Source organism: Andrena cerasifolii, chromosome 14 (genome assembly GCF_050908995.1).
Source record: "Andrena cerasifolii isolate SP2316 chromosome 14, iyAndCera1_principal, whole genome shotgun sequence".
Taxonomy (NCBI): Eukaryota; Metazoa; Arthropoda; class Insecta; order Hymenoptera; family Andrenidae; genus Andrena; species Andrena cerasifolii.
In genome coordinates this window covers 11167059-11183600 of record NC_135131.1, presented here as the reverse complement: position 1 = coordinate 11183600, position 16542 = coordinate 11167059, and the positions used below count along the sequence as shown (strand labels likewise).

Genomic DNA, 16542 nt, shown 5'->3' with positions numbered 1-16542 from the left:
AAAAGTGGAATCGCAGGTGACGCGAGATTTCTTCAAGATCGTCCCACTGACACGGTTCTCTCCGCGCGCGGGGCGCAACTTCGTCTTCTTGGCAACTTGGTCGAGAAGAGACCAGAAACTTTTGTTGCTCGCCGCGACAAAGTGCGTACGAAGAACTCATATATCCCCGTGTAAGTACCTCGTGGTCTTCGCGACGTTAGATAGGGCCTTAAACTCATTCCGTCTCCTCCACTCTTTCGATTCTTACGCGTCTAGGGGCCAATTTTCTTCTTTATACATTTCGTTTCCTTGTGTTTTCCCGACAAAAATGATACCAAACCTGACATGATTTCGACTATAATTATTAACGATATTACACATCAAACTTATTTGCAGAATTGAAAGCCCCGTTTCGATAAAAGTAGTTCGATTTCAATTATTTTCTGTCCATTTAATTGGGCGAATGCAAGGAAGCCATTGGTGTAATCGATATAATGTCGCTCAGCTCTCTCGAGGGTCTCGAGGCTCGCCAAAGTCATGATTCAAGTAATTCACGAGTCTCGAATAAAATTGTCTCGAACTGAATTTTTTATTTCAAATAATTTCTTGCCCATCTCTGATTAAAAGGATCGAAGTTTCTCTCGTTTCTCTCCTTTGCGCGTCTTTAATGGAACAGATATCGCAAATCGTCCACGGCTGATACAATCAACTATACATTTCGTATGTACATCGTGTTTAAATTTATGTAGAATCTGGCAATGTTATGAATTGCTTGCTGGATTGGTGTGCCGTCACTCGTCACTTATCGCGTCGCGTCGGCTCCGTGGAACAACCTTCCCCTTCAGTCTTTAAGTAGTAGTTCTCGGCGGTAATTAAAAGTACACCGTGAGATTGAGTCGATCAGTGCCTGTTTGGCTGTTCCTGGACCTCGTTTCGGCAGCCACCTCGACACTGTCCACCGTCTGAAAGATAAGAGGCTCCAAGTTCGAGGGATTCACCTTTTACATAGCTCGGAGAATAGTTTTCATCTTAACAAGTGTGTTAATAAAAAAAAAAACAAAAAAAAAACGACTACTAGACTATACAAGGTCTATATACTCTGCGATATTTTTGGTACCGCAAATACGAAGGGACTGGTATGGAATCAGTTCGTACGAAATGTAACCCCTTAAAGACACAGCTGATTGATTTGGTATCGGGCATTACCCTGTCGTCGTCGTCGTCGTCGTCGTCGTCGTCGTCCCAGGACAGCTTCTTAACTCTCTGCGACACGGAGGAAACTGGCCAGGCAGGCATCAGGGAATCCGGAGGACCTGCCGAGTAATTGGAAGAGTGGCGGGAGCCGGCCGCGGCGTTCAGATTAGTCGTGGCGCTGAGGTCGTTCATATTTTGAACCAGCCCTCCGATATTGGGGATGTTCGCCGTTGCTGATAAGCCTGGCGGATTCGAAGCTGCTGGAGCTACCTTGTGCCTCGCGGAAACAGGCAGCTGCCTGACCGATGATAGGCCTGGCGTTCGATAAATGATGAGCGATGGATAGAAGAACAAGACCACGGCATGCTACTCGATACGAACGAGAATTACTTTTAATCGTGGCGCTGTAGGAGTTGCTCGCCCCAAAAACAGGATTCTCCGCGTCTTCGACTTCGTTATTGCTGCGTGGAACTTGGCCATCGTTGCTGTCGTCGACTATCTCTTCTCGATCGACCCGATCGTCCTCGTCGTTCTCGTCGTTCTCGTCGTTCTCGTCGATGCTGTGCGCACGTTCGGGGCGAGGTCCTCTGCGCGGCGCATCCAGCGCATCTTGAAGCAGGTTCGCGCCGAGTACTTGAGGAGTCGGACTCAGGGCGGAGGGAACCGGTGACTTTTCACGGTAACCTGTCCCCACGGAGCTCACAGACCCGCTGGTCTTTGGCCTCTTACTGTAACAGGATACGAAACTAAGTTTTAGAAGAACGCAAACCCGTTTCGGATCATCGGTGTTACTTACTGTTTATATATGTACAAAATTAAAGCGAGTATAATAACTCCAAGGAGACCCAATACCGCGCCGAACACTGCAACCAGGAGTACACTGCTGCCCAACCAAGCTGGCGCAGCTCTCGCGGCGATTGGTAGAGAGCCGCTATTCGGTATGTGCACGATCACCGGTATCATGCTAGACCTTTGAAACCGAGGATTTACATGATTCGACGCAGTGCATGGAACAACAATTTACAACTACCTATTTAAGATCGACGAGCATGTACCTGGGGGGACGACCCGAGTCGGAAGCTACAGCCACTAACCGTGCCAAGGATCCATTGATGGTCGACAGAGATCCGAGTACCAACTCTCCGCTCTCGCGTATCTCGAACGACCTGTCAGAGTTATTAAAGGATCAAACCACCAAGACTTTACCAAGTAGTACGGGCCTGGATGTGCCATACCTTGCATCTGGTCCCCTCAGCGACAAGCTCACTTTGTCGTCCCTGTCTCCATCAGCTGCCTCCAATTTCCCTGAAAGTTCAACTCGTTCAAACTATCTTTCTACTTTCGGGTACTGCTCAAATGCTTACCGACGATGGATCCCTCCTTCAAGGTTGCAGCGTGAAATTCGTATCTGGGATGTCGAAACCGGGGTTCCCATTCGTTCACGTCCTCGACAGTCACATTCACTCGCGAGGTGTCGTTCTGAAATATCGCGTTCCTTCCTGAACCTGAATCTAAACTTAACTCCCGCCGAATCACAATTCGAATAAACGTAGTAACGTACATGATGGCCGTCAGTGACGCGGACGAAGAAGCTGTGCTGGATCCTCCTCTCGTAATCCAAAGTTCCTTTCAGGATCAGCTCGCCGGAATTAGTGATGGAGAACCTCTCCAGATCTTCGACCGCTCCAACCAGCCAGAACCTTAAATTCTAAAAGCAATTTCTCTCGACAAAAACATTCGATTCTACTTCGTACTCACAGAATCAATTTTATTCACTGCCGCCGTTAACAAAACGCTTCCCGGCGGGGTGTTCTCTGGAATGCTCGTTTGGTGGTCCCTTCTTATGAATTTCACGGGCAGTCTTCCGCCTAATCGATAGAGTAAAGCGATTGGTTAGAATTCATTTGGATCAGAGATTGGAGTATGTACTTGCTTACCAGCGGTGGGCTCCATGTTCCAATCGCTCTCTCGAGAAACGACTATCGTTGATAGCGCATATTTGTCTGGATTGTCCACTTGCGTAGCCTGAGAGAAGAAAGAAGCTAGAGTAGGAAGCGAGCAGATAACACGGGGAAAAAAGAGCAGGGGAACTCGCCTTGACAACAATCGTGGCTGGAGATTGGAGTTCGTGTTCGTAAAGGGGTCGCGCGATGGCCACCTCGGCAGTTTCGGGATTCAGAACGAGGAACGGCAGGATTCCACCCTGAATGGTGTATTTAACCGGAGCATTGATCCCCAGGTCTTGATCTACCGCCTTTATCGGCGCTGGATCCACTTTCAATACCCTTTTCTAAAAAGAAAAAGAAACAAACACCCGGTCCTTTTAGTCTAAAGTTTAAATTACGTAGGTAATCACTCCACTCCCACCGTGTTTATCTGTCGAGGGATGACGACTTTGTACTCGTCGCTCTGGAAGGCAGGATTCTGATCGTCCGCGTCGATGACGTTCACGCGGAGGCTGGTGGTCGATGACTTTGGCGGGTTACCTTGGTCCTGAGAATCAGAAAGGATTTTATCGGGCCAACGATCATGATTTTCACCAATCAATCACCTGCGCACGGATGTCGACCGAAAAGTTGGACAGAGCTTCGTAGTCCAGTGGCTTCCTTAGAACCAGAGTACCCTCCAAAGCGTTCACGAACACGAAATAGTCCTGCGTTCATAAACAGAGCGTTCTACGTAACGCGCAAGCTCGCAGAAATGCATGGTAACAGAGAGGATCATACTACCGAATGCGGTCCTGGTAGGACGGCGTACTGTACGGTGGAGAAAGGTCCCGGCTGATCAGCATCCGCAGCTCGTACCCCTTGAAGCACCCTGGTGCCAACCACTGTGACCTGCTCGCAAACCGAGGCACACCGTAATCGTTAAAAAATTAAAAGCAAGTGTACGTACATCGTCATACTTGGTCTGGGTTAGGCAAACTTCCTACCTCCGAGATGTTGAGCACGTAAGGTGCGTTCACAAATTGCGGCACGTTGTCGTTGGCGTCGGTCACGCGTATGTTGACCGGTATCACGAATCCCTTGAACGAAAGATGTGGCAAATTCCTTTTCTCTAGGAACATTTCTATTGTCAAGGTGCTCCGCGTTATTGTTACCGCGTAAATCTCTAACCAGTCTAACGCGGACCTTTATATTAGATATTATTAACGCAGTAGCTACAAGCGAAGGGGATAAGTGAAGCAGTGATCGAAGTAAAGGCGAGGGGCTGCGGTAGATTATCATTAGAACATGATACGTACCTACTAAAGAATCAACTAAAACTAGTACACCGCGCCGCAATGGTATCGTTAACTTACGGGGTCCAGGGTGTGCTTCCTCTCGCAAATAACGTTCACGTAGACGCTCGCGGGTCCGTCGACGCCCTCTTTGTCCAGGGGTCTGATCAGAGTCAAGTTGTTGGAGTAGGCCGAGAACGCGACGGGGCTGTCGAGTTCCTGCAACCTGAGCTCGATGTCTCCTTGCGGTCCGGGGTCCCCGAGCACCCCCAAAACACCCACGGTATCACCGACCGGCAGATCTTCGCTGACGAAGAGGTGCGCGGCGGTGGCACCGTTCTCCAGGAAACATCGCGCGTCACGGATCACTGGGCGGTAAATTGGGATAATACAACATCAATCATTGCGGGCTATAGAAAAGAAAATAACCACGAAATTCGTACGTTGCATTTCTTTAGCTTTCTCGCGTCGCGAGCGATCGTGTTCCTTTCATTCGGATCAAGATACCGCGTTCACGCGAGCCATGTGGTTTTCGGGTTTCCGGGGACTTTAAGAACCGGTTCGCTGCTCGTCTTCCTGTCTAGAGGGGCTCCGCGTACGCCGTACGGTGTGCCTTCTTTTTTCTCTTTTTTTTTAAACTAAATACGTTTACGCGCGGAAGAGATGATACAGATACCCAATCCCTTTAAAATTAAATCCTTCGTTATTTAAAATTCGACAAGTCCGGTAATAAACACGGAGTAAAAGTGTTTGCGCGCAATTCGTTGATGCGTCCCAAGTATACGTACTTACAGTGTACACGAATCTACGTGCACACGTACAAGCGATTTAACAGGAGCGCCTGCACGAGAGCTAGACGTGCGCGCTCCCTTGGAGCGGAGTTCCGCCCGTTGCCAACCTACGGCGCATATCGACGATGCAATGTTCCGCCGCGCCGTTGCCTTTCGTAATCGTAATCTTCTCCTCCCCTGGCAGCTCAACACTTTTCCGCAACAGACGTTCGAAATGCTCGAAATTATTTTCGCGAACAAGTAAATGCCCGTTCCTGCGTATCCGCGAGGCCAAATAACGAGTAGTTATCTGGGAAACGGGCAACTTGAAAAGGATTTTCGCGATAGGTATGCGCGTAGCCGTTCGCACGCGATCAACCGTGTGACGAAGAGGAAGAAAGGGGCGATTAAGGTCGCGAAGCAGGGGTTAGAGGGGGCGTGAGAAAACTGGAAAGACTCACGTTGGCCGGTGTGCAGGTGCACCGTGCAGCACAGGATGGACAGGATCCTCAGAACGTTGTGTCTCATGGCGACCCAAGGACATCCTTCACCGGTCCGATCGACGGCCGATGCATCTGCAAATTGGGCGGGAGACTCATGTGTCCGTCAGCGAAGGGTTGCTGTTCTGGTGTGGCGTGCCAGCGAGCCTTCGGCGGCAAGAGCAAGAGCAAACATTTGCTCGAGCCGGTGTTGGGGATCACGGAGTGACGGGTCGAAAAACGGACGAACATAACGCGTGGTTAGAAAGCATGCGAAGAAACTACTTTATTACGTGAAACCTAGATACGTGGAACGACATCGGGATATCATGGGCGGGGTGGCGAGAGCGATAGGTAGCTTGTCTATTGTGAGCGTCCGAAACTGAGGAAGGGTGATAAGATTCGAAGTAGCTGGTCCAGTAGGTTATTTCAAATGCTTACCTATACAAAGCAATAGTCTGCGCAAAGTGAAGTTCAATTCTAAGTACAAAGTTTGTCAGCTAGAGAATCTTCCTACGGAGTAACGTTTACCTGCATACTTATAGGTAAACGTTGCTCTGGAAATATCGGATTGGCACTAGTCCCACTACCCACTATCCTCGCCGCTCTAGAGTCCGCGGTTAATCACCGTATCCTCGTTAAACTTGCCAATTACGTTTTCTATCGGCTGGAACAAAGCGGTAAAAGCAATTGCCGCGAGAGTAAGCGGAAATAATCCGAGGAAAAAGGATTGCTGGCAGGGCCCAGAGCTCCGGAGGTGATTTATGCGGGATGCACGAGCCGGATACGGCGGTTATGTGGGGCACGATACTCCTGAAATCCACGGGACCGTAAACTGAAACGCACTGCCATGGGCAACCGGCGTAAAGTCCGGAGCCTTCGCGTTCAAGAAGCGACTCGATGCAATTTCCCGCAAGTGCGATAGAACGAGAGGAAAGGACCTTTGACTTGTGACCACTGGTACCCATGTCCTTTCGAGGCCACCCCAATCGAGGGCATGCCCGAGTACGCTAGATTCGCTAGAATACCTAAGTACACTTACCACAAAGGAGAGCTCGATGCCTATTGCTCCAACACTCGAAGCAGTGCCCTCTTCTTTGCGCACAAGTTACACCAATTTCCACCAGCAATCCTATTCGCCCGAAACCATCACCTTTCACTGGCCACGAACCACTCGAGTCAGCATCCCTCAGCTTCCGCCCCCCTTTTCACCATCACCATTTCCATCGCGCAAACTGCGTAGGTATCCTTATTTATTACGCGATTACTCGACGATCGATCGCGCTTTTCTGTTGCTCCGTTTTTTCGCGCCCCAGCGATGGAGGAGCACTGAAAACGCACCTGTCCGCTTTCGACCGGTAGGTATCGCTACTACGAAACGCAGGCGAGCAAAGAGCTCGCCGGAGCGGCACTCGGCAAGAATCGGTGGTTCCCCATTGTTAGGATGGAGGGGAATCGACGGCCAACCGCCACGGCGCCTTCCTGGCCCTGCTTCGAACAGGTGTTTACTTTCGTTGGGAGGAAAGTTTTCACGGGTACGGTGTCCCGTACAATGCACGTGCAACTCTTTCCCCGTGCCACGCGAAACCCCGAAATTCCAGGAAATTCACAGTGTCCGCCAGCCATTGGGGCATCATGAACCGTGGGATGTGCCACCTCTTTCGTAGGTACCTATCCTCGAGTATGCGAAACTGTTTGCCAAGTTTCGGGGCAACGATAGAGGCAGCGAAGCGACACGATCCACGTGAATTCGCGGAACCAGTATCTCCAAAAATTATTTTAACTTTTTTATTTTCAAGAATATACTTCTGGCTCGTGGATAGACCAGTCTAATTTAAACAAAATTCAACATTTATAATTTTAAAGGCGTTGAAAGGACGCTAAAAATATAGAGGAAAAGTGATTTCAATTTTTGCCCTTCCGTCTGCAATGATTAATTATTAAAACGAAAAATTTATTTCTATAGTTTAAGACATCCTTAATTCAATGCAAACAGTCTCATTATTAATTATACGCAGTAGTTTTCCTTTAATTAATTCCTAAAGCTCACTTGCTATTTTTACGGGCTCTAGACCGGAAGAGCCCCTTAAATGGGTAGGTATCGCTTTGTTTCCTGTTTTAGATTAGTAGACTCAGCTTTCTAGCGGCGCAAAGCCTTGTAAGAGTTATAAGAGTTGTAAGAGTGAAACGAGGTTCTCAGGGGATTCACGAGGTTCTTCTACATATGTATAGGTAAGTAGAAGACAAGGATCAACTCTATATACGTAGAGCTCAGACGCGTCACGTTCGATGCGATCGCGTGTCGAGAGATGTTTGTCGAACGCTATCGACCCGCTTTTATCGAATTTTTTCGAATCCCGTTCCAAGGAGACCTCTCACCTTGCGCGGAATCATTCCATGGGCTGGATTTCAAGCTGGTGTTGATCGAAACGCTTTTAATTTTCACATAAAGTTTTACAAAGTTACGTATGGCGCTACGGGATCATTGCACGGTACAATACAAAGGTACATCGAGAATATCGTGAATTTCTGGAAACAGAAGTAGATATCGCGTTCACATCAAGGGAGTTCCGTTCCACTGTATGCAAGCGTCTTGCCACCTGAAAGGCAGAAAGGGAGCTCATTTTTCTTTTTTACATAAAAAAAGAACCATACGTTGCAAACACGCGGTTTTCTAAAGAAAAAAAAAGAATCCATTTTTTGGCATGGATGAAGCGATCTTAGCGATCCATGCCGTTTTCTCTTTACAAATCTCCACCGATCATTTGCGAAAACAGTGAATATCAGTTGTTTAACTCCCTATACAATGATACTTACTTGGAACGAATAAGCTTCTCCAATGGAGTGGCAGCGATGTCTGTGTACTCCTTGCCAGTACCTTCGAATCCCGAATTAATTCCTGAATTCGACCTGGTGTCCACGGTTAAAACAGCGTGGCTCCCGCCGCAGGTGAAATACTGCACCTCGAAACTAATGGAATAAATAAAACAGTATCTACCTACGTGGTACTTGAAAACCCTAAGAATCGAATTTAATATAACTGAATCGAAGATTGTGTGAAAGTATGACAGGATATATGTACGTATGTACTTACCGTCGTTCAGCATGGTAATTTCGAAGCAATTCTCTGTTCGTGTTGAAGAGGACACCGTGGTGGCCATGGCACAGAGTCACCCAAATTGGCAGACTGGGTGTTTTCAGCCGAGAGCCTGGTTGTTTGCCCATTTCCCCGTCGCCCTCGTGCACCAGGAATCCAATCTCGCTTCTCACGAGGACGCCCCATTGTGCCACAGCCTTGAATTTTGTAATAACCATTGTTGAGGCTGGAGCCAAGGCTGGAGAAGGGAAGGAACACGAGGGAAACACTCACGTAGGTCTCTTCATCCCCCACGTGCTGCACCCCATTGTGAAGGTGAGGTGAGGCACGACCAGTTAACGATAGCATCAGAACGCTGGTGGGTCCTTCTTCGGGACAGCCGCTTAATATCGATGCTTTTGGGTCTTCCAGATCAGCTTGCACTCTAGATTCATGGGAGCAGAAGGGAATTTTCCTTGGACTTGAGACAATATGTATTCAAAGGAATACGTAGCGTGAAAGTACTTGGTTCGAAAGGGTCAGAGTCGAAGGAATGTTGAAACCTGTGTAGATTGGTAGGTAAACCGAGTTGGATAGTGAAACCGGGTTCCTGGCTTCCTTTTTACATTTCTGTGTAATTTTAATTCATGATCTTTGCAAGGCCTTTCTGTTCTATTGCCAGGAAAATTGCGTCGATTTATTAGATACATAGGTACTTACTTCGAAAGGCCCCTCGAGAGCATGGCGCTGTACAGCAGCAGATTAGCACCAGGGCCACCCTCGTCTTGAAACTAAGCCGCCATTGAAATAAATTCTTATTAGACGCAGGACACCCGCTTCCTCTATTCCAGTGTTTCCCAACATTTTTTTAGTCGCGACCCCCTTTTATAATAATTCAAATAACAAGGATTCAACAAGGTGAAAATCTCCTTTTTTTCATCTACGAAAAGTCAGCGTCGCATCGTTAATAGAATAATATAGCAATGTAACCATATGCGAGTAATCGAATGCCGCGAACTCCCAGAAAACATTATTGGCGATCCACAGGTTGGCAATTGTATCACTGCTCTATTCCAAACTCACCAGATACAAGTATCTTTTCACAAATATTTCAAGGTCCTCCAGAGAATCGAACTCGAACAAGTGCAACTGCAAACAAATTACCCTTTACAGTTTACATTTACCACATATTTTTTTTTTTTTTTTTTTTGTATTCTAGACACTCATTGCCAGTGGAGTCTCGATAATTAATCAGAGTTCCGAGAGATACATTGACATGCTCTAGGGGTCCCGTTAATCTCTCATCATCGAGCCTCCGACAAGTTTGATTCTCGATTAATACATCAGACACGAAATGCTCCAATTTGGTAGTCGTAGCAGTGCGCGCACGTACGGTCTCCGTTAATCCGTCTTGGAAATACTGCACGCTATGCTGCAAGTAGGGTGCCTCCTGTGGCAAAGCCACCACGGCCGTCGGCATGTTCGCATTTCCGGCGACACTTTGATTTGGCGAGCAACCAGTACTCTGCACGACAAATCCGCCGGCACATCGCCAAATGATTTCGGCTATCGCGGCTGCCAGGACATGGATTTGTCTGTCGTAGGATGGCTTCAGCAGGCTACAGAAGGCAGAACCACAAGAGTTAAAAAAATCATTGATCAATAGGGCAAGCGATAAGTACATACGTATGCGTATGTACGCGCTACTGACAATGAGAATCAAAGTAACACAAGGACATGTACCTTTCTGGGCTAGTATGCACCTCCTGTCTGTTGCACTTGAACAAGAAATGTTTCAGCATGATGGCCTGCACAGCGGTGACTAGGCCTCTGGTCGTGTTTCTCGGTGCTCTCAGCCCAAACGCCAGATTCTGACCATAGGGTCTCAGGGTCAGTCCCGTTCGGGCCCATTCTGGCCTCGGTGGACTAGCGCAGCTTCCGAATAACAAGGTCCTCAGAGCCTAGAGGAACAGTAATTACAGTCACATCACTCTGCACCGCAAGTGGAAGCTTACAATTACTCGGTGTTAATTACCATGCACGTCGCCTCCTCGATCGGTTTACCCCCAATCACCGCCGTCTTCGTCAAGGTCCTCGTGTTCCTCGGGTATATAATTTTCTCTGAAACAAAGACACGCGCCGACGGGTTAACGCCAACCCCAGCAATGATACCCACCCCGTAACTCCTCGACCACCGACGACGTCCTCCACCTGGGTACAGCTGATCGGGCTCTCCCATCAGGGCAGCGCACCAGGCCGCTCTGGCGGACAGCAACATCTTTCCAAGCTTCGACTGTCTACGACAATTCTCCTAATAGGTACATGGATGTTATCGGCCAAACTTATTATTACTGTTGTCGTTAGGCTCTGGAGCGTTGGAGGACACGGTCGCGAGTGGACTGTCAGTTTGCCATCCTGTTTCTTGGACAGTGGCACACTCACTGGGTCGCACCAGGCTATCGACTATCAATTGGGATCCGTGCCCGGGTGCCCAGTCCCTTTATACCCAGACCGCTTATCTGCGCTGATATCTCGAGAGACGTCCGTGAAAGTCGACGGTGCACGAAACGCGTCAATTCGTGTGCCCAAAGACACTCCGCCAGGAGGATAGACACCAGACATGCCCCAATAACGTCCGTCTGTCACACCGTACCATGTCTCAGGCCACGCGAGCGAAACCGATCGTGCGTGTCCCGATTGCTGGCCGCCCTGCCACATTTCTACCTACTTACACCGGACGTGCATTGCGCAGCATCTTGGAGGACAGCTCCGCAAGCAACAGCTTACTCATTTCTTCGGGATACTTTTTTTTACACTTGACGCTTAGAAACCACTGTTCCGGGATTTTTCATTTATCGAGTTGAACAAGTGGCGCGGGCGAGGCGATAAGGTACGGCTGAGCACTGGAGCCCATTCCACATACATATTAAAAGGTCGAGGCATTCCTCGTACGCACGGAGCATCTATATTGCAATTTTGTTTTAAGGGAGGCAACGATGTTTGTAGTGCGTTCGATACCAAGTCCCCGAGCAAAGGCTTCGTGCGGTCTTGACTTGACAATAAAATTACCCGCGCGGCCGCGCATTTTCGATCCAGAGCGTAGGACAATTGAAATTTCAGATCTATTATGATTTAAGCGTGCATCCTCCAGTGTTTCCTTCGTCTCGTTTACCGTTTTACTGTCTCTCCGCATGTGAACGATTACCGTGCTCCGCGCGGCACGGGCAGCTTCGCGTGACACGGGCGTTGGAAAAATAGGCACGTGTAAATCTTTACGGTTCTTTTTTACCGCCCGAGGAAATTGTTTCGGTACCTGTTCAAGTAGAAAATCTATTGGTCAAATAATCTTCTAGCTCAAAAGATGCTTTAGAGGTTGCAATTGAAAATATCAACCCCATTACAATCGCCAATAAAATATACTTGGATACGAGTACATATGTAGTTGGAAATAGAAAAACAATACTTTTATGTAGACTCGAATCTCGACGAAATACAGTAGCGGACGAAAGAAAGTTTCGACCTTATTCTGCGATCTTTAAGCGTTTATAGCTCAGAGCAACGTTAACCGATATTCAGGAAATTCTAGGCATATAGTGAAGTTTAAAAAACGACCTTTAATAAAACGACGAAACACGTAATTTCGCAAACTAATCCTTCTAGCTTCTTTAAAAAAAAGAAACCATGTCGTTTGGACCAATTTTGAGAAAGTTATGCGATTTTAAAACTTGTAAACTTTCTTTCGTCCGCCCTAGTATCTATACTTGATTTGCAAGTATCGATGGAATGAAACGCCTCGCCTCTTATCAATAGTATTCGAATCCCATAAAGTGAAACTTTCATGTTGGCACCTGCGTATCGAACTTGATCCCATCCCTATTTATGCAGGTAGGTATATAGATATTCAGACGCGTTCCAGACACCGTTGTACCGTATTTAATAAGGAAAAAACAAGACACAGACGCGCGTTAACGGGGTGAGTAACACGTGGTTATTCGTTTCGCTCACACTCTTACAATCGCAGGATAACGGTCGCGATGGAAGGCGTTTTCTCTGGCACACGTCTCCAGTACGATGCTTGAGGAATCGCGTGCTCGCGTGCTCGCGTGCTCGCGTGCAATCGAGTCTATCGAATTACGAATTCGCGTCGGAACAGGCATCTGCATTCCGTCGATTATGTCCGCCGATATAACGCGGTTTAATTCACGAATTCACCTTCCCCGCTGCGATGGAAATCGATCTGATCCGTCCTCTCCGAGATTCTACGCGCGCTTACCTACCCGCGATTCTCGGCGGATCGATTAGAAATTTTAAATCGAGGGCACTTGGCGCAACATCGGAAGAGAATGAAACGCGTGTTTGCGCGTGCTTACCTTTCTGTCGAAGATACACAGGCTTCTCCGTCTTCATTTCCACGCAGTGTCTCTTGCCGCGCGCGGTCCCCGAAGACGGCAACTTGGAGCACGAATCTACGCTGCTGCCCTCCTCGATTTCCTCCACTTCCTCCATGTCTATTAAAACTTTCGAATCCCTATAGACTATAGACGCTCGAGCACGATTTGCAAAGCAGTGTCCACGGCAGGAGCGACTGATTAAAATCGAGTCTCGCCCATGGGAGTCTATCTTCCTCGGAAATAGGGACTCGCGAAACACAACTTTTCAGTGGCCTCTCTCACCGCGGTGCGCGATCTTGGACGAGGCAGATCGATGCTACTTAGCGGGTGCGTTTTAATGAGAAGAAGAGGCAATCAAGTGCTCGTTGCCGCATCGAGCCGCCCAGACTGACAGGAGTTAATAATTCCGGCAGCTTTCGGCCGAGTCGGTTCATCGCGCCGCGCACGAGCTACCCGTCCCACCTGCCTGTGGATACATACACGTATGTAGGTGCATATAGAGTACTACCTGTGCACGTATGTAGGTGCAAGACTCGAGCAACCGGAGCCGAGGCCAATTCTATCCCGACATCGCGCCTCCGCGAATCCGCGATCGAGTCGTTGGAAAAAGTATTCTCTCGCTCGTCGGGTATATGTATATCTACCAGGGTGGGTCAAATTTTTTTTCAACATTTTCTACGGGGCATCCTACAGAATAGTTCCAAATAGTAACAAAACAAAAAATTGGTGCTGCTCCTGTGCCCTTCAACATTTAAATAATTATTTAACAGCTCAAAAAGTCGATTTTATATAATATCCTTCAAGTTATTGATTACATAAAAAAATATGTTAAACGAAAGTTGTAGATCCAGACAAGATTTCAATTTTGAAAATTTAAATGTATCTCGAACATTGCTTATTTATGAAGACTAAAAGAAACGTGTATTTCTTTATTTATTTTCAACCCTAAAGGTTAATGCTGTTACGTCTCTGTCACCAAAGAGCATACTTACTTCACTTCTGATGTCTAGATCTTCGATATTTTTGCGAATTTCGGTTGCAAATTTTCAGGAAACTTATTATTACTCGATCTGCCTAAAAATTGTCAGATATTCTTTTTATATTAATAGGAATCAGAGCATGAGCAAAGTAACAAAAGAAATGTAATATTTTAATTTTAACCCTGTAATATGAAACACCCTAGTAGCTTTTATGGTTCTTATTATTCTCAAAAAGCATTTTTTAGGTAATCGGTATATGCGTTCTATGGCGTGGCGTAGTGGAAGCATGAAAAAATTATAGATATAGGTCATAGGACATATACAGTAATTGTAGAAAGTTGAAACTCGAATGCTCTTTTAATATTATTTGCAGAAAATTTCGATAGGGCTTAAACTTTAGAAGTTTAGGGCCTGCTCGGCAGTGTCGGGTCGGCACCCATTTTCAGGGAATACTCGTTACATATGTAAGTAAATATTTTCTTACGAAATGGAAGCATTCTAGGGGCTGAGGTAGGTAAGCGTGAATTCTAAAGCTGTGACAGATTAAAAATGCCGTGGAAATAATTCAAGTATCGTATGTAAGCGTAGTCACTTGGTAAGATTGTAACAAGCTCACTGCTATTCTCCAAGTCGGATAACGCTTTTATCCTTGCGCACACGCACACGTACGCCCTCGTCTGCATAGGGCAACATTTACATGTTGCACGTGTGCTATCTCGCGACTTTATCGCGAATGCCGATCTTTGCACGCGTTTCGTGCCATTTTCGTTCGATCGAAATAGATACTTGATCGGAAATGATGCCGTGGGTCATGTACGGTTGTATTAGTAAAAATATCAACCAATTCAACACATGATCCTTTCAACTATTTTATCGCACATCTTACGTATTAAGATACGTACGTATATAGGTACACTTGCATTTGCTTTTGGTCTCATTTTCATGATTAATTGCAAGTATCTTAAATTAAACAACATTCTAGTATTAAAGCATATTAGAAATTGCCAAGCGGCAACAGCCATTGTAGAGAGTATGCTTGATATTTCGCGGCAGACGTTAATTAGTATTAAACTTATAGGTTCAGAGAAGAGCCTTCGCGGGTAAACCTTGGTAGCAGGAACAGATATCATAGACTCGCAATCTGTTTATCAAATACCTATGTAATCCCAGCTAGGTGAGTCGTTACGAACTTGCAGCAGGCAGACTGTTGCAGCAAGTATCTTATCGCTCTCGACCATAATTACCAATTTCCCGACTACCATGCCGCTGCTATCAAGATTACGTCGGGTTGGTTAAGTTCAAGTTCGCGCCCGCCTGCCCGGCCTGGTCGAAATAGATGCTCCATAGTCCATATTCGGCCTTCGAACATATGCGTGCTTGCATGCATGCCCAAGTACGTGCATCAACCAAGTACTCGAGATCCTCCGACTGCACATAGCGCCTGATATATGTATTTCACATTGCCAGAGCGCAATGTGAAATTGAACTTGGAGCCGAGATGGCGTAGTACCAGGAACGCGAAGTTACATGAGATTACGTGCAACTACGAGTGTTTGCTTACCTACTAATACTTAACGATCGACCAGATTTACACGTTTCTATACGAGCATGTTAGAAATTGGCGGGCATAACGGATCGATTAGCGGGTGGAAAAGTTTCAATCTATCCGTTGCGTGGCATTAGCGAGGGTGTTTGCAAATACGGGGTCACAGGCAGCAGTTGTAATTCTTTTAGCAACCACTTCTCACTTTTCTCTATACTCTGCTTCCGAATCATTAGTTGTTAATGTAAGTACATATTCGATACTCCCCTTCTCTGTGTCGTTGCTGCTTAAGAGGGTAGGTTACCCTCAACAGACCAAAATCAGGCCCTTCTTCAAACGCACATTCTGAAGTAATAAATGAATATAGAGATAATTTTTCTTTTACTTTTCAAGCGTCATTTCGTTGACTTTAATGCGCAAAAAGAAATTTTTTAAATATATTTATAGGGAAAAAAAGGATTAAATATAAATGTTCCGGACAGGTGAATTACCTAAAACACAAAGTAAAGGCATTTTTATAATCTGTAAGACAGTATCCATCTTGTGCAGGAGGCAAAATTTTCTTAAACAAATTAATACAATTTTTATGTTGATGTTTCTGATTTTTTCCTCTTTTTTGTAGGAAAAATATTTTTTATTTTTTTTTTCAGAATTTGTATTGAAAATGTGCTCCCAACACATGGAGGGGAATAGTTTCCTGCAGCTCCCTGTAAATTTTCATTCAAATCGTTCGAGTGGTTTTCGAGATTTTATGTTTCTCGGAAATCGCGTTTAAAGTTGGACAACCGTTATCCGATCTCATGTGCAGGCTCGTACATTTTTTACTGTAATTCCTTCATTTTTTAGAATTTGGGGGCCCGGTTGCGCTTAAAATACGTAGAAAAGATGTAGCTAGCGTAATATACAAACA

The 16542-nt window shown here is 46.4% G+C and overlaps 2 protein-coding genes across 5 annotated transcripts; both read right to left on the bottom strand.

Moving 5' to 3' along the window:
• Positions 1-595: 595 nt before the first annotated feature.
• Cad96cb (protocadherin Fat 4-like Cad96Ca) lies at positions 596-5776 on the bottom strand. Of its 2 annotated transcripts, XM_076826083.1 has the most exons (18): positions 5625-5776; positions 4475-4761; positions 4106-4198; positions 3903-4010; positions 3725-3826; positions 3541-3666; positions 3269-3463; positions 3111-3198; positions 2932-3041; positions 2735-2881; positions 2538-2652; positions 2409-2478; positions 2229-2339; positions 1970-2143; positions 1564-1901; positions 1186-1487; positions 813-941; positions 596-773 (listed from the first exon to the last, which is right to left on the bottom strand). In XM_076826083.1, the coding sequence occupies exons 1-17, from the start codon at positions 5689-5691 to the stop codon at positions 852-854; spliced, it is 2523 nt and encodes an 840-aa protein (XP_076682198.1). In that variant the 5' UTR covers positions 5692-5776; the 3' UTR covers positions 596-773; positions 813-851. The 2 variants fall into 2 exon arrangements, with proteins under 2 accessions (XP_076682198.1, XP_076682197.1); XM_076826082.1 differs by having other exon boundaries at positions 596-941.
• Positions 5777-8071: 2295 nt separating this feature from the next.
• LOC143376149 (inactive ubiquitin carboxyl-terminal hydrolase MINDY-4B) lies at positions 8072-13658 on the bottom strand. 3 transcript variants are annotated; one of them, XM_076826067.1, is made up of 11 exons: positions 13392-13658; positions 13089-13303; positions 10754-10839; positions 10462-10679; positions 10112-10337; positions 9802-9867; positions 9439-9509; positions 9013-9163; positions 8737-8936; positions 8460-8612; positions 8072-8242 (listed from the first exon to the last, which is right to left on the bottom strand). In XM_076826067.1, the coding sequence occupies exons 2-11, from the start codon at positions 13222-13224 to the stop codon at positions 8197-8199; spliced, it is 1353 nt and encodes a 450-aa protein (XP_076682182.1). In that variant the 5' UTR covers positions 13225-13303; positions 13392-13658; the 3' UTR covers positions 8072-8196. The 3 variants fall into 3 exon arrangements, with proteins under 3 accessions (XP_076682182.1, XP_076682181.1, XP_076682183.1); XM_076826066.1 differs by having other exon boundaries at positions 13089-13658; XM_076826068.1 differs by lacking the exons at positions 13089-13303; positions 13392-13658 and adding an exon at positions 10930-11662.
• Positions 13659-16542: the final 2884 nt, after the last annotated feature.

Bases quoted from the DNA above. Each gene is read 5' to 3' on its own strand.
- LOC143376149 (XM_076826066.1), bottom strand. From the start codon at position 13,224: ATGGAGGAAGTGGAGGAAATCGAGGAGGGCAGCAGCGTAGATTCGTGC. The intron at 9,868-10,111 runs GTACGTGCGCGC...ATTTGTTTGCAG, and splicing joins AAGACGGATTAACGGAGACC to TTGCACTTGTTCGAGTTCGA. The intron at 8,613-8,736 runs GTAAGTACATAC...TTATTCCATTAG, and splicing joins AATTACCATGCTGAACGACG to TTTCGAGGTGCAGTATTTCA.
- Cad96cb (XM_076826082.1), bottom strand. From the start codon at position 5,691: ATGAGACACAACGTTCTGAGGATCCTGTCCATCCTGTGCTGCACGGTG. The intron at 4,762-5,624 runs GTGAGTCTTTCC...TTTACCGCCCAG, and splicing joins GCACCTGCACACCGGCCAAC to TGATCCGTGACGCGCGATGT. The intron at 2,144-2,228 runs GTACATGCTCGT...TCGGTTTCAAAG, and splicing joins GACTCGGGTCGTCCCCCCAG to GTCTAGCATGATACCGGTGA.